This window comes from Stegostoma tigrinum, chromosome 27 (assembly GCF_030684315.1).
Source record: "Stegostoma tigrinum isolate sSteTig4 chromosome 27, sSteTig4.hap1, whole genome shotgun sequence".
In the NCBI taxonomy this organism is placed as follows: domain Eukaryota; kingdom Metazoa; phylum Chordata; class Chondrichthyes; order Orectolobiformes; family Stegostomatidae; genus Stegostoma; species Stegostoma tigrinum.
Genome location: NC_081380.1, coordinates 17,377,623 through 17,394,673, shown reverse-complemented (window position 1 = coordinate 17,394,673; position 17,051 = coordinate 17,377,623). Strand labels below are relative to the sequence as shown.

The window sequence follows — 17,051 nt, the reverse complement described above, 5'->3', positions numbered from 1 at the left end:
TCTGTTACATTTCATGGCTCAACATCACTTCTGTGGATCAAACAAGAAACAATGCTGGAAAATGGGGCAGTATCAATGGGAGTTTGGTGGGGAGGCGTGTGGGAGAAATAGAATCTTAGGATCTTAGAAACCCTACAGTGTGGTAGCAGGCCATTCAACCCATTGAGTCCATGCCAAAGGAACAGTAAAAATTTGTGTCCAGCGTATTTCACTAAATTTTACCTTAATTTATGTGGTTGGAGCTTGAATATCCCCCATGTACAGGGTGGTAAAAACAATAGATAGCACTCAGGGTAGCTACTGGCGGCTTTGATAACCAATTTTTCTCCAGTATACGTCTCTGGAAGGGGATTGGGTAGCTCAGTTGGCTGGTTTGCAGTACAGAGCAATAACAACAGTGTGGGTTCAATGCCCACACTGGCTGAGGTTACCAGGAATGACCCTTCTCTCAGTCTCTTGCCTCATCAGAGATACGGTGACCCCTAGGTTAAGCCATCAATAGTCATCTCTCTCTCTCTTATGAGAGAGCAGACCTATAGTCTGGTTGGGCATTGGCAACCTTACCTTTTTTTAAAATATATCTTCCACTGATTCATTATTTCTTTTCTGAAACCTGGAACTTAGTACAATAGAAAAGTATCAAAGAGCTGGGTAGACTGGGGCGTGGGGGGGTGGGGAGCGGAGTGTACTTGGAGAGGAATGTTGACTTGGAACTGTTAACACACCGGGACTAGGTGTCAGTGCAGGAGGCACTGAAGCTAAGTGTTGGACAGTGTCCTCCTCCTTTGTTATTTGAAGAGCTGCTGTTGGCCTTCTAGCTGGTTCAAGCTGACCATGACGACACTGAAAGCTCAGTCTGTTCTCGTTACCGGGGCGAACAAGGGAATCGGGCTCGAACTGGTTAAACAGCTGATCAATTCCAGTGTTCCACCAACTCAGACCTTAGCCACTTTCTGGCAGTCAAGCTCAACCCAGGTAAAATCAGGGGACACTGTCACTGGAGGTGTAGGGAGGGAAAGGGACCATGGACCATTCTATCCATTGTGGTGTGGGGGAGGGGGCAGCTGAGAGAGGAAGCGTCTGTCAGAGAGTTGGGGGAGATCAGGAAGAGGGGTGAGAATTGTTATCAAGGTATGTGTGTGTGTGTGTGTGTGTGTGTGTGTGTGTGTCTGTGTCTGTGTGTGTGTCTGTGTTTGTGAGTGTATCTGTGTATGTCTATGTTTGTAAGTGTATGAGTGAGTTTGTATGTGTGTGTGTGTGTGTGTGTGTGTGTGTGTGTGTGTGTGTCTGTGTATGTGTCTGTGTTTGTGAGTGTATCTGTGTATGTCTATGTTTGTAAGTGTATGAGTGAGTTTGTATGTGTGTGTGTGTGTGTGTGTGTGTGTGTGTGTGTGTGTGTGTGTGTGTGTGTCTGTGTCTGTCTGTCTGTGTTTGTGAGTGTATGTGTGTATGTCTATGTTTGTAAGTGTATGAGTGAGTGTGTTTGTGCATGTGTGTGCGCGTGTGTGTGTGATATGTGGGTGTGTGTGTCTGTGTGTATGTCTGTGTGTGTGGGTATGTGTGTATGTCCATGTTTGTAAGTGTATGAGTGAGTGTGTATGTCTGTCAGTGTGTGTGTGTCTGTGTGTGTGAATATGTATGTGTATGTGGGTGGGTGTGTGTGTATGTCTGTGTGTGTGTGGGCATGTGTGTAGGCCTATGTTTATAAGTGTATGAGTGAGTGTGTATGTCTGTCAGTGTGTGTGAGTGTGTGTGTGTGAGTGTGTTTGTGTGTGTGAGTGTGTGTGCATATGTATGTGTGTTTCTGTGTGTGTGTGTGCATGCGTGTGTGTGCGTGCTCGCGTTTGTCTGTGTGTGTAAGTGTGTGTGTCTGTGAATGTGTGTGTGTGTGTGTCCCCATGTGTGTATATGTGTGAGTGTGTGTCTGTATGTCTGTGTGTGCGTGTCTGTCTGTGTTTGTGAGTGTGTGTGTATGCCTATGTTTGTAAGTGTGTGAGTGAATGTGTATGTCTGTGTGTGTGTGTGTGTATGTGTGTGTATGTCTATGTTTGTAAGTGTGTGTGAGTGTGTGTGTGTGTGTGTGTGTGCATATGTCTGTGTGTGTAAGTGTGTGTGTGTGTGTGTGTGTGTGTATATGTGTGTGTATGTCTATGTTTGTAAGTGTGTGTGAGTGTGTATGTCTGTCAGTGTGTGTGTGTGTGTGTGTGTGTGTGTGTGTGTGTGTGTGTGTGTGTGTTTGTGTGTCTGTTTGTGTGTGAGTATGAGAGAGAGAGAGAGAGAGAACACACCTAACAGCAGAACATTTGTTTTTGATAAAGATGGATAACATCTGTTAACTGAGAAGATATGGTGCAATTGTCACAGAATTATCAGAGCGGAACAACTCGGCATAGAAGAGCTGAAGTGAAAACATATTGGCTGCAGGGATCAGAGAAGGGGGAAGATGTGTCTAAGAGGGACACATCCGTAACTAGCAGGATCACAGATTACCTATCAATGTTACACTGATTCTCAGAGATGGAGCTATCAGACAGAGGAAGAAAGAGATTTGTCCATGGGAAATCAGGTGGTGCATTTTACATTTACATAAATTATCCGATTCTGTTAATAGGCCTCGCACAGGTGAAGGTAGGAAGTCAGTGAAGTATCCATAGAAGTTGGCTTACCAGCGAGAACTTGTGCTGAACACTGACAAAGCATTGTTAAGAATGGGAATCACTCTAGGCTATGTCAATTGAAGACCACATCCCTCTTTCAATGTCTTCCCCTAACCCTTTCTAGCCTGCTTTTCGCCCATTCTAACACCAACATGCTGTAACTTTGAGTTGCCCAATTTCCTACTGGCTTTTCATGTCTAGTTGGAGAGTCAGCTGCCATTATGGTTGAGCAAATCAAATTGCCCTCCCCCTCCTGTTCCCTGGACTGGCTGTTGAACTAGGAAATGCCACTGATGGCTGGATTCACTTACTCTCAAATTGTATGTATGAAGATTGGCAGATTGCTTGACATAGATACTGGCAATGTCATCCCTCTGCCTAAAAATCCAAAATGGCCACAGAGTGGCAGGGCTGGGCGCAGGCTCTTGCCCATTCTTCTTTTCTTTCCTTTTTATGTCCTATTTTCTCATTTCTCTTCTCTCTTTCTTTCACGTGGTGGGGTTAGTCGGCAGCATCGATGCAGCAATCAGCGCGGACTGTGTGCAGCGTGATGGCAGGCTTCTGGCAGTCAGAGTCAACAGAGGATGTGGCTTTTCCTGGTGATTGGAGAACACAGCGGCAACAGCAGCATCATCCTGATGTTCGGAGCCTGTGCCAGCAAAGCTCCTGCCATCTGGAGATTGTGACAGTGGCAGCGGACTCTTCAAGCTGGTGGCACTAGCAAGGCGACATTTGCAGCTGAAATGGTGCTTGGTGCTGTGGGGGGCTTGGCCTGGCTGTGGAGCTAGAAGCCCCAGAGTGGGGACAGGTCAAGCGGTGGCTGCAATGGCAACAGTGTGATATGCCCAAAGCAGGTACTCCTGGCAACATTGAAGCAGCAGTGGAAGCTGAGACTCCTGGTTGCAGTAGACCCGGGAAGGGGGACTTCAGTTTATGGGTGAGGTAGCAGCGACAGCACAGACGGGGAATCCTGGTTGAGGAGTGAGTGTGAGTTCAGCAATGGGGCTCAGCGGTGTTGACATGGTGGGCACAGTGGTGAAGAGCTGACCTAAAGAGTGGCAAAATCCTACATTGGTGGGTCCAAAGCAGATGGCGGCAAAGGACTGTTTTTCAGTTACTGGAGGCAGGATGCTGACGTGGACTGTGTTGGAGGACTATCATACTGAAATACTTACTTGTCTGTTTTTCTAATTTATGTCTATGATCTATGATGGTGGATCATTTATTTCTTTATTTTTCAATGGTTTTTTTCCCAAGAATCTTTACTCAAGAATCTGTGCCTAGGTACTTTGCACCTAAGATGGTGCTAAGTAGAAATGTGTAGATTTTTCACTGTACTCGTGTGAGTACATGAGATAATGAAGCTAATTCAATTCAGTTCAAGGGGACCACAAAATCCTGACCCACTGCAATCCGGCTATGGACTGGGATCTTTACAACTCCACAGCCTAGAAGCTAACAGAGCTATTATTAGCTGGCCTGTAATGTCCTGGCGCTCCTTTCTTAAACAGGGTACAGTAATTGCCAACCTGAAATGCTTTGGCACAATTCATTGTCATGATCAGGACAGCCAAGGCTACTCCACTGACCTGGGTCATTGTTACCTGCTATGGAGTTGCTTTGTTCCAGCAAGGTTTTACAAATAGAGGCTACAGATTGAGGGAATGATTAAGTGGCAGTGAACAAACAATCAAGGAGAATGAGAATAAATGGGGGAGGGAGGAAAAGCATTGTGTTTCTCGTGGGAGCGCCATCAGTGTCTGTAAACTAAGGATAGAGAAGCCTTATGACCTGGAATAATGGTAAGGGAAGGACAGAATGTAGGAGTAATTGTTGACATTTAGGCATTTGATGAATCGAAAATCCAAATGCTGCTTTGTGTTTTTCTTTTATGATTATTAGTTAAGCGCATTGCTATAGCATTTAAGCTTGCCTTATATTAGCACAAAAATCCAATCTTTCTCTATGTTTGTACTTGGACCTCCTGGAAATGCATGACCAATTTTGGATCTTTGACATTTTGATTTTCCTCATTTGTGTACGTCCTTTTTTTTCCAATGCAAGAGTGGAATCTTGTGTACGTAGAGGTACAATTCCCACATAACATACAATCATCCCTGTAAGGAACCACTTCTTGGCTTCTTGAGATTGGGTCAATTGTTAATAATGTTCTCAGGTTTCTTGTATGCTGTATCTAGGTGGCCAAGAGTAACTTGTATTGATTTAAAAGTCCGCTGCTCCATGTGAGCAAAATAGAAGTTTGGTACCATTCACTTTTCAAATCTTCAATCCTCTCTGGGTAAATAGATTCTTGGTTTAAAATTGAATTGATTGCCCTGATTTGACGAAATAATATGTCCTGTTTGGTTCCTAACAGGAGCTGGAGACTTTAGCAAATGACCATTCTTCGGTGAGGATGATAGAGCTGGGTAAGTGATATCCTTATGAATAAATACAGAAAATGCTGGAGAAACTCAGCAGGCCTGGCAGCATTTGTGGAGAGAGAAAAGCAAGGTTAATGTTTCAATTCCAATACACCTATTCTTCAAAACTGAAAGGGGCTGAGAAATGTGATCAGAGATAATGGGAACTGCAGATGCTGGAGGATTCAAGATAACAAAGTGTAGAGCTGGATGAACACAGCAGGCCAAGCAGCATCTCAGGAGGACAAAAGCTGACGTTTCGGGCCTAGACCCTTCATCAGAGAGGGGGATGGGGAGAGGGCTCTGGAATAAATAGGGAGAGAGGGGGAGGCAGACCAAAGATGGAGAGAAAAGAAGATAGGTGCAGAGGAGAGTATAGGTGGGGAGGTAGGGAGGGGATCGGTCAGTCCAGGGAAGACTGACAGATCAAGGAGGCGGGATGAAGTTAGTCGGTAGGAAATGGAGGTGCGGCTTGGGGTGGGAGGAAGGGATGGGTGAGAGGAAGGACAGGTTAGGGAGGCGGGGACAAGCTGGGCTGGTTTTGGGATGCAGTGGGGGGAGGGGACAAGATGGGCTGGTTTTGGGATGCAGTGGGGGAGGGGAGATTTTGAAGCTTGTGAAGTCCACATTGATACCATTGGGCTGCTGGGTTCCCAAGCGGAATATGAGTTGCTGTTCCTGCTACCTTCGGGTGGCATCATTGTGGCACTGCAGGAGGCCCATGATGGACATTTCGTCTAAGGAATGGGAGGGGAGTTAAAATGGTTCGTGACTGGGAGATGCAGTTGTTTATTGCGAACTGAGCGGAGGTGTTCTGCAAAGTGGCCCCCAAGCCTCCGCTTGGCTTCCCCAATGTAGAGGAAGCCACACTGGGTACAATGGATACAGTATACCACATTGGCAGATGTGCAGGTGAACATCTGCTTAATATGGAAAGTCATCTTGGGGCCTGGGATGGGGGTGAGGGAGGAGGTGTGGGGGCAAGTGTAGCACTTCCTGCGGTTGCAGGGGAAGGTGCCGGGTGTGGTGGGGTTGAAAGGGAGTGTGGAGCGGACAAGGGAGTCACGGAGAGAGTGGTCTCTCTGGAAGGCAGACATGGGTGGGGATGGAAAAATGTCTTGGATGGTAGGGTTGGATTGTAGAAGGTGGAAGTGTCGGAGGATGATGCGTTGTATCTGGATGTTGGTGGGGTGGTATGTGACAACGAGGGGGATCCTCTTGGGGCAGTTGTGGCGGGGCCGGGGTGTGAGGGATGTGTTGTGGGAAATGTGGGAGACACGGTCAGGGGCGTTCTCGACCACTGCAGGGGGAAAGTTGCGTCCTTGAAGAATGTGGACATCTGGGATGTGCGGGAGTGGAATGCCTCATCCTGGGAGCAGATGCGGCGGAGGTGGAGGAATTGGGAATAGGAGATGGAATTTTTGCAGGAGGGTGGGTGGGAGGAGGTGTATTCCAGGTAGCTGTGGGAGTCGGTGGGCTTGAAATGGACATCAGTTTCTAGCTGGTTACCTGAGAAATGCTGGTTTTTATGCTGCAGACAGAGGAGGAAGAGGAGTGAGCAGAATGCATGGTGAGGGGGCCCAAAGTCACAGACAAGGAGGTTTACAGAATCCCTACATTGTGGACCCAGCAAGTCCACACCAACTCTCAGAGCATCCAACCCAGACCCATCCCCCATAACCCACTTAATCTACACTTCCCTGAACATGACGGGCAATTTAGCATAGCCAATGGCCACCTAGCCTGCACATCTTTGGACTAAGGGAGGAAACAAGAGCGCCTGGAGAAGTCATGCACTGAAGTTGTGGAATTCAATATTGATTTCCAGAAGCTGTAAAGAGCCTAAATAGACAATGAGGTATTGTCCCTCTGGCTTGCATTGTGCATCATCAGAACACTGTAGCAAGCCCAGAATGGAAATGTTTGCATGGGAGCACAGTGGTTTATTGAAATAGCAAGCAACTGGAAATTTCACGTTACTCCTACTCATAGAGAAGAGGTGCTTTGCAAAGCAGTAATCCAGTCTGCATTTGATTTCACCAAATGAGACTGCATTGAGCAGCGAATACAGTACACTTGACTGAAAGAAGTACAAGGAAAATGTCACTTCTCCTGGAATGTATGTTTGGGGCTTCGGACACTGAGAAAGGAGGAGGTGAATGGACAAGTGTTACACCTTTTGCAATTGTATGGGAAGGTCCCATGGGGCATTGAGGAAGCCAAAGGAGTGATGGAGGCATGGACCAGGGTGGAACGCAGGGAGTGGGCTTGCATAATTCTGATAATGGAGAGGAGATGGAAGATGTGTTTGGCGCTGGTTTCCCGTTGGTGATGGCAGAAAAGACGGGATGATCCTTCAAATTCAGATGCCTATGGGGTGGAAAGTGAGGACAAGGGGAACCCACCATTGTTGTGAGTGGGAGGTGAAGGGGTGAGGGTAGAAATGTAGAGATGGGTCAGACATAGCTTAGAACTCTAGCAACCATGGTAGGAAGAATCTTCAGTTAAGGAAAAAGGTGGCTATGTCAGAGGCACTCTGGTAGAAGGTGGCATAATCAGAACAGATGCACCAGATGTGGAAAAATAGGCAAAATGGGATGGAAATGAATCAAATCAATTCCTGTCACAATATCTGTTCTCTAGCCAGTGGACCAATTCCTCACCTCATTCACTATCCAAAGCTGAACTCAATAGTTTGTAACATTTGGCATCTTTTATGTCCATATAATAAGCTTTTGAGTATATATTCACTCCATCAGCGAAAATATCTTAATCCATCTCCCTAATATCGTCCAACTCCAGCTCTATCTCAGGTATGCTAAAACTCTAATCCATTCTTTGTTACATCAAAGCCACTCAATACCCTCTTAGTCAATTTCCTATTTCCCACCTTTAATAAATTTGAACTTACCCAAAACTTTGTGTGTGTCATAACACATACCAAATTACATTGGTACAAACCTTGTTCTTACTGATTTAATTGATTCTAGATATGGCAACATTTTGTCTTCAAAATCCTTATCCTTGCTTTCAAATCCTTCCATAGTGTCCTCTGTCTTGATTCCTATAACCCTTCCGAGTCCTACAAGCCTGTGAGATCTCTGTACTCTGCAGACCAATGCAAATCTCTTAAACATTCCCTGGTATTAATCACTTCAGCATGGCCATATCTGTAACTACCTAAGCCTTAAGATTAGCAATTCCTTCCCTAGATCTTTCTCTCTTCTCTTTAAAATACTGCAAAACCTATCTATTTTGATTAAGTATTCTATTGTCTCCTCCTAAAGCTTGGCAACAAATTGGTTTGTTACACTCTTGTGAAGTTAGATGCCTTCAAGGCAGAGATCGACAAATTCTTGATCTCACAAGGAATCAAGGGCCACGGGGAGAGTGCAGAGAAGTGGAGTTGAAATGCCCATCAGCCATGATTTAAATGGTGGAATGGACTTGATGGGCCGAATGGCCTTACTTCCACTCCTATGTCTTATGGTCTTATGGTCTAAGTACACTTTGACATTTTTACTAATTTAAAGATGCAAGATATTGATGTGCTTTGATTAAGATTTATCTGCCTGTACATGGTGATAAGGAGACTACATGACTTTGTTTTGTGACGAATGGTTATTAAAATGTTTGTAGGATTGTTTCAGTTGTTTCCCTGGCACATTTTTTGTACTGGGATATTTTGTGAATGCGAGCATCTGGTGTAAATGACTATTTCTCATCTGGAACTGCAACTAAGCCTGTCTGTACCTAAAATTCCAAGATGGGAGTCACCGGTTAGCAAGCAGCTTTGACTATGTTTCTTGCATCCTGCCCCATCTAGACCTAATGTGAGAGGAGAACCAACACATCTTGACTCACTCCCAGCCAATTTGACACTAGTCCAGAACTAAATCTGGAACATTTCTGCACATTCACAAAACATTCAACTTGGAGTTGAACCCATCCATGACATTTTGTGTGGAAGCTAGAAAATATTTTGCCTGGCTCACCCCATCACATGTTACTGTTTACCATTCCCGCTTATTCACACTGGGGATACAGAGGTTTGGAATTTAACAGATGTGAGTATAGGGCTAGAGCGATCTCAAAAGTCTTTCATTTGAGTGCTGTTAAATTTTCAAAGAATTTGCCATTTGTGCAAATGTTCAGAAGAGAGCAGGACAAGTTTATGACGGTGATGAATTTCACAGAGTGCAGAAAATCATTTGTAATGGAATATTGATCACTCAGTTTTCCTGAAACTTCTTGGGAGCTTGGAAGGGAATTTGCCAGATTTTCAATTGGCCTAGTGTCATTTTCTGGCTTCTAGCCAATTGCACTGTTATTTTCCAAGAGCAACAGAATGGCCTCAGTACTACATTGCATCATGACATTATGGAGCAGGGGCTTTTGGAACAGATGGTCTGTCTATCATCATCATATCAAATGTTCACACTATTTCAACACAAGTTCAGAGGAGTTAGTCATAATTCACAATGGAACAACTTGTAAACAGTTGTTGGAAATATAGGCATTTCTCCCAGGTGAAATCTTTCCAGGTGTATCTACCCAACAAGGACGGCACTATGCAATAGAAAGTCAAAAGGGAAAATCTTGCCCACATGATGCTTGAGGGAAATGCAAACTTGGCGGGATGATGACATGTTTTGAAACACATGCTAGATGGTGGTTTACCCCTTGTCTTTTGGGCTGTTACAGAATTTACAAATAGTGGAACTTTGCACCTTAATTCATTAAATTCAGTAGAGAATCATCAAGAGGAACCATGTCAGACCTGGAAGAGCTAATTGGACTAATGCCTGGGTCAGTGAGAGACTGGATATCGTGTCAGATAGAGGCCTTGAAAGTAAAGTCTTGCATGGTGCTTGATCTCCTGTTACTTCAAAAATTATTTTAATGTGATTGTGACTGAAACCAGTTATAAACTGATAAAACTTGCAAATCATTTTATAAGTAGTAGAGGTAGCAGTGTAAGGCAACATGGTGGCTGAAAGGCTGGGATTGCTGCCTCATCACCAGGGACACAAGTTCAATTCCACCCTCTGTGAAGGGCTTTTATGGTCTCCCTGTGTCCACATGGGTTTCGTCTGCGTGCTCCGATTTCCTCCCACAGTCCGAAGATGTACAGCTTAGGTGAGTTGGCCATGGCAAATTGCCCTCAGTGTCCAGGGATATGCTGACTAGGTGGGGTTGGCATGGGAAATTCAGCATTTCAGGGATATCTTAAGGCGGGGAGGGGGATGTTGTTGAGTCTGGGTGGGATGCTCTTCAGATGGTTGATATGGACGAGATGGGCCAAATGGTCTGCTTCCATACTATAGGGATTCTATGATCCTATGCAACAAAAGCCTTCTAAACTGTTTAAGTAAATTGAAAATGAAATGTTAGCTTTGAGAAATGTAAAATGCAAATGCATAATAAAGGATATTAAGGTAACATTGAGTTTTGGAAAGAGGCCAAAGTGTGAACCTAAGCTCATTGTTTCTCAATGTTAAGTAAACATTGAAAGCAGTTTAAAAAGCAAGTAGAATCATTCCTATAGCTTCTTGCGTAATCTCCCAGAGACAATAGATTTTCAAGTTATTGCATGCTGAGAACTGTAAAAGAACTCCTGATGGAAACTGACCAGCACCTTGTAGAGCACCTCTAAATCTGTTGTTTGTCTTTTTGCCAACATAACCCACTTGGGATTTAATTTCCTTTATTCTTATTTTTAAGATGTTACAGATTCCGCCAGCATCCAAAGAGCTGTGGAGAGAGTGGAAGCAGTTCTTGGTAGTACTGGACTCAACCTACTCATTAACAATGCTGGAATAAACTCGCATGCAACTCTCGAAAACATCACAGCTGAGGACATGATGGCGGTTTACCAAACAAATGTGGTTGGCCCCTTATTGGTGAGCCAGGTAAATGAGTTCCTTTGTACCAAATCTATACATTTTGAAGGTTGTGAATAAGGTGCACTTTGTTTTTATTCTTCTGTAGCTTTCTCTGGTTTTCTTTACTTGCTCAGTCTCAAACGATGAATTCTCCTGTGACATCATTTCAAGGCTGATAGGAACTTTCTGAATCTTGGCCAAGTGGTTATATTTTATGTTTTAACTGAAGAAGCAAGTGTCTGGTAAATATTCTGACCATGGAGGCATCAGAAACAAGCCTGATGAACTGTACCTGCAACTCAAAGTCTCCTGGGCTTTTAACATCATTGAACTTGTTAATAAGCAAAGGGAGCAGTGCTAAAATGAAGGCTGGCTACTTGAGTGAAGAACTAATGCATTTAAGGCACTGTACTTCCAGGAGAATGGCCATGGAACCTGGAAATCAGAAAGATGGCTGGAAAAATCAAACTGTTCTCCGTGCCAAACACAAAATATTTTAACTTATGCAACACTATTCTTCTAACTTAAAGCTCACATGTCCTATGTGGCTGCACTGAGAGTATGGTATTTTAAAAGGAAACAGAGTAAAGATCCAGCAGCACTTTCTCAGGGCAACCAGGCCAGATGTGTAATTATGCCACTGATCATAAGGATCATGTTATGAAGCAGAGGTGGACGCCCCCTCAGCCCGTTCTGATAACTAAAACTGAAACACCCAGAGAAGCTCACCTTGCCTCATATCCTGTTAAAGAAAGTGCAAAAGATGGTACAAACTGCCTCTCACCTCCCAATCTGTTATAAAGGAGCGGTTAAAATAAAATAAAATCCTTTCACTCACTCTAAGATCTACAAGTAAAAATTTATTTATCTAACTGTAACAGTGAACAAATTAACAGAACTACTAACAAACCAAACAATTCCCCCTTAGCTACTAAATATTCCCAAATGAAACAAAATTCTAATGTTATGCTGTTCCAATAAATACAATGCCCACTTATATAAACCAAATCAAATTTAAATAAAACCATTGAATATTTTCAACAGTTAACTTTCTTTGAAAAATATCTGATTGATCTTTCAGTTCCGCAATCATCCTCCTGTAACAACACAGCTCCAACACCTACATCACTTTCGTCAATGGCAACTTTAAAAGGTTTCAAGAAGTTTGGTGCAGTTAACAGTGCAATGGTTAAAGCTGCTTTTAAATTCTCAAATACCTCCTCGCATTGTTCTGTCCACAGGAATTTCATGTTCTTTTTTAACAAATCTGTCAGTGGTACCAAGATGCTACTAAAGTTCAGCACAAGTTTCCTGTACGATCTGTTCAGTCCCAACAATTGTAGCACTTCCTTCTTCGAGGATGGTCTTGGAAATTCCTTGATGGCTTTGTCTTCGTGTTCCTTGGTGTCATCTTTTCATGTCCAATGTTGAGCCCTGAGAATGTCACTTCCACTTTTGCGAATTTTGATTTTGCCAAATTTATGGCCAATTTTGCTTTCTGTAGTCTGTCAAAGAGCTCTGCCAAATTTGCCACGTAGTCTTTTCACAAATGCCTAATGATCACTAAGACATCTATATAGACAGCACTATTAGTCAATCCTGCCACAGCTCTGCTCATAAGTCCTTGAATTGTAGTTCCTGCATTCTTCATTCCGAAGGGCATTACATTAGATTGATAAAGCATGTTTTGGGTTACAAATACAGAAACTTCTTCCACTCTGTCCGACAAAAGTACTTGCCAAAAACCACAAAGGAAGCTCAACTTTGTGATGTAATTAGCTTGTTCAACATTTCCACACAGTCCTCCAGCCTTGGAAATGGGTATGAATCTGATTTAGCCATGGTATTGTCCTTCTGATAATCAATAGAGAGTTGTTGAGTACCATCAGGCTTGGGAACCAACACGATTGGCTGAACTCCACATGCTTTGATTTGGCTTGATAACGTCTTCTTGGAGCATCGCTTCTATTTCCTTCTGTACTTGTGCTGCTTTGATAGGATTAAGCCTGTAGGGGTGTTGTTTTATTGGAACAGCATTCCCTACATCAATTTCAGGTACTTCGGTATTAGTCCTCCCCATTCTATTTCTACGTATGTCCTCATATTGCTGAAATAAGATTCTCAATTCAGTTCTCTGTTCCTGAGGCAGATAGCTTACTATACTATCCCATTTCTTTAAGGGCTTCCTCATTATTCAAGTTATTCTGAGGCACTTCAAAATCCACATCAACTGAATTTGATTCCTTAGTCAGAGTGGCAGTAGCTAATACCTGTTTCTATAGTTCCCTTTCCCGTCATAGTAAGGTTTCAGCATGTTCACATGACATACCCAATAATTTTTTTTCTATCAAGCGTCTTTACCAAACAACTCACCTGACTTAACTTCTTCTCAACCTGATAAGAAACATTAAACCTTGCTCTGAAGGGATCCCCTACCACTGGTAACAGCACCAATACTTTATCGCTACAGGCAAACATACTGATCTTATATTTCTTTATCGGCTTCTTGCTTCATTAAGCGCTGTGCCACCTACAAATGATGTCTAGCTAATTTACCTATTCTGTTTAATCTTTTTCTCACTTCAGATATATAATCCAGCTGTGAAATCTCTAACTTTGGACCTATCAACTTTACTTTAATTAATTTTAAATGCACTTTTACTTTATGCCCAAATAACAACTCAAATGGAGTAAACTGAGTTGATTGATTTGGACCATCTCTAATAGCAAACAATATAAATAAGACACCTTTATCTCAATCATTTGGATAATCCTGGCAATGAGCCCTCAGCATGGTCTTTAGTGTCTGATGCCACCTTTTCAGTGTTCCCAGGTATTCAGGATAGCACGCACTTGATTTAAAGTGTTGGATGCTTAAACTATTCATGACCTCTCTAAATAATTCAGCAGCAAAATTGAACCCTAAGTATGACCGAATTTCCCCGGGTAGTCCAAAACTGGTAAAGAAAGCAAGCAACTCCTTCATAACCTTTTTGCCTTGACATTCCATGATGGAATTGCTTCTGGAAACCTGATGGACTCATAATGGTTAGCAAATACTAGTTCCCATTTGTAGTTTTAGGGAGGGAACCTACACAATCAATTATAACTCGCATGAAAGGCTCTTCAAATGCAGGAATTGGCATTAAAGGTGCTGGTTTTATTACTGCTTGAGGTTTTCCTACCATCTGACATGTATGAAAGGTACGGCCAAATTCTCTCTGGTTTTCCCTTCTTGCTTTAACTTATTACTGTAGAATCTTATCACCAAACAGTCTGGAAAAATTTCAGGGTATTTTTCTTTTAACTCCTCAGTTCCCTGGTTTTCTTTCGGCTTCCTCACCGCAATGGGCACCACTCCCACTTTTGATCCTGCTAGGTAGTTTCCAAGAACAAACTGTATTCCTGGAATAGACACACTTTCAATCACTCCCACTGTCTCTTCCCCAGTCTTGATTGGACTTTCCAGCCTTATTTTACACAGGGGAACACTAAAATCTCTCTCCATTTATTCCACAGATTGCCACTATCTCAAGTAACATTTCAGAAGAAGTTCAAATACTTTCATCTCTTACTATAAGAGAATGGCCAGCTCCTGTATAGCACAATGTTTTAACTTCTTTACCTTCTCCCCCCGTTCTTCCTGAGTAAACCTTACCAATAGAGGTGAAGTCTTTGAAGAGTTTGGGCCCTATCTTACTATCCAGCCTGTGACTGGGCTGTGCACTCTCCTGCAGCTCCTTGACTTCTCTTGGGATTTCCTTCACTACCTCAACTAATCCCACTGGTTTAGCCACTTTTACCACATCCTTTTTCCCAGTCCCTCTCTTAATCCACCAGCCTTGTGGCTATGTGTCCCACCCTACAGCTGTGAAAACACCTGAGGCCTTTCACCTTTCTCTCACTCTGGTGCATTTCTTTTTTCACACTGTTCCCAGTGTGACCTACTTTTTGTTTTTCATTGAAGGATCTCCTGCTTTTCCAATTCCTGTCCCGCACAGAATGAAATTGCTGTCGGAAGCTAGATTTTGATTCATGCACTAAAGTGTATTCATCCACCATTTCAGTGGTTCTCACTGTATTAACTTTCTGTTCCTCAACATGAGCTCAGGAAGTGAGTTTTCAAACTCCTCCAGCAGAATAATCTCTCTAAGATACTCATATGTCTTTTCTATCTTTAGTGCTGTCACCTTTTTACCGAAGTTGCTATATTTAATTCTTTCAAATTCAGCAGAAATCTGACCTGGTTCCTTTCTCATATTTCTGAGCTGTTGTCTGTATGCTTCGTAGGCACTCGATACAGCTTGATTTACTTCTCCATATTCTCCTGATGCTTCTTCTGACAGTGCTGCAAACACCTCAGCAAACCTACCTGCTAAATTAATCTAAATTAACATTACCCACACAGTCTCTGGACAATTCATTGGTTTAGCCAATTTCTCAATGGAAATGGAAAAGGCTTTGACAGCTTTTTCATTGCTTTTTGGTAATGTTTTGACACATTTGTATTTATCCCCACCAGGTCTTTGGCTCCAGTGTATTTGCCCATCATTACTCTCCTCCGCACTAAGCCTATCTTTGATCTACATTTTCATCCATTTAAATTGACTTAATTTGCATTTTCCGAATTTCAAATTCTCTCTTTCTTCCCTTCTTCTCTCTCATTTTCCCTTTGCCTTTCTCTTTCTTTTTTTGTCTTTTGACTGCTTGTAACTGTAATTCAAACCATTTCAGGTCCCTTTCTTCCTCTTCTGCCCTGGATCTTCTTTCTTTTATCTTTTTAACTCCAATTGTTTAATTTTTATTTTAATTTTTTCCAACACCACTGAACTTGCCTTTTTCTCTGATGTACCTAAGTGCTTGATTGGCTCCGTTACAATATGGCTTTCTTCTTATCCCTAGTTAAACCCAATTCTAGTCTGTTTGCTAAGTCTAAAAGTATATTCTTCCCTCTGTCTTTCTAAATTTTCTTGTCAAATTTGGGACACATCCTCAGACCCCAGAACTTCCTTAGTGAAGTTAAGAGCCATTTCCCCCTGTTTAGATTTAACCAACCACAACTGAAATTAAACAGATTTTCCACTTCTCACCTTAGTTTTGCTAGATTTCGGATCCTAATCCCCAAGCCTGTTTAAATTTGCTGGGACCTTTCATGCCCCAAATCTGTTCAAATCTGTTGAAATCCATTCAGATCCCATGCACGACCTGGCCAGATCTTGGACTGGAGCCCCCAGTCTGATATGAAGCAGAGGTGGACCACCCCCCGATAACTAAAACCAAAAATTTCAGAGAAGCTCACCTCACCTCATAATCTGTTAAAAGTGTGGAAAGTGGTATAACCTGCCTCTTACCTCTCAATCTGTTATAAAGGAGAGCTAAATGAAATAAAATCCTTTTACTCAATGAATAATCAACAAGTAACAATTTATTTATCTAACTCTAACAGTTAACAATTTAACAGAACTACTAACAAACCAAACAATTCCCCCTTAACTACTATCTATTCCTAAATAAAACAAAATTCTAATGATATACTATTCTAATAAATACAACTCTCATTTATATAAACCAAATTAAATTTAAAAAAAACTTAAAACTTAGCCTCTCGAAATTACAGCAGGATATGTCTTTCGGAATGTTCTGTGCCTTCTCTGCTATACTTCAGTCAGGAGCACCTTTCTCCATGAAATTGCTGAGACAAGAATATTAGCTGAGAGCCCTGCTATACCTTCATTTAAATGATGGCTATTCTGAGAGCTTAGAGAATTCTGTGAAATGATTTTTACTCTAGAGCTGCTGGTTGTTAGTTCTATTAGATAGGAGTTACTCTCACACTGGTTTACAAATGCCCTCTTCCTTTCTAGCCTTGATGACCTGTTCATTTCTTACAATAGCATTGATTCTAGGTTGTCAAAACTACAAGATTTAAATTTAATTGGGCTTTTAGTCTCTCCGTGCCTGGTTTAAACTAATTGGCTAATTTTCAAGTGGGTTGCTTTAATAACAAAAGAAACTACTGCCTGGGTTGTTAACCACACAGCCTTTTGATACAATGTTTCAATTTCAAGAACTCTCTCAGCACCTGC

General features: G+C 42.5%; 1 protein-coding gene across 1 annotated transcript in view; it reads left to right on the top strand.

Annotated features, from left to right (window-relative positions):
- Positions 1 to 834: 834 nt before the first annotated feature.
- LOC125464416 (C-signal-like) overlaps positions 835 to 17,051 on the top strand; it is a 31,036-nt gene continuing 14,819 nt past the window's right edge. The window contains exons 1-3 of the mRNA XM_059655328.1: positions 835 to 975; positions 5,035 to 5,086; positions 10,805 to 10,992. Coding sequence (XP_059511311.1) covers positions 835 to 975; positions 5,035 to 5,086; positions 10,805 to 10,992 — 381 coding nt within the window. The remainder of the gene's footprint in view (positions 976 to 5,034; positions 5,087 to 10,804; positions 10,993 to 17,051) is intronic.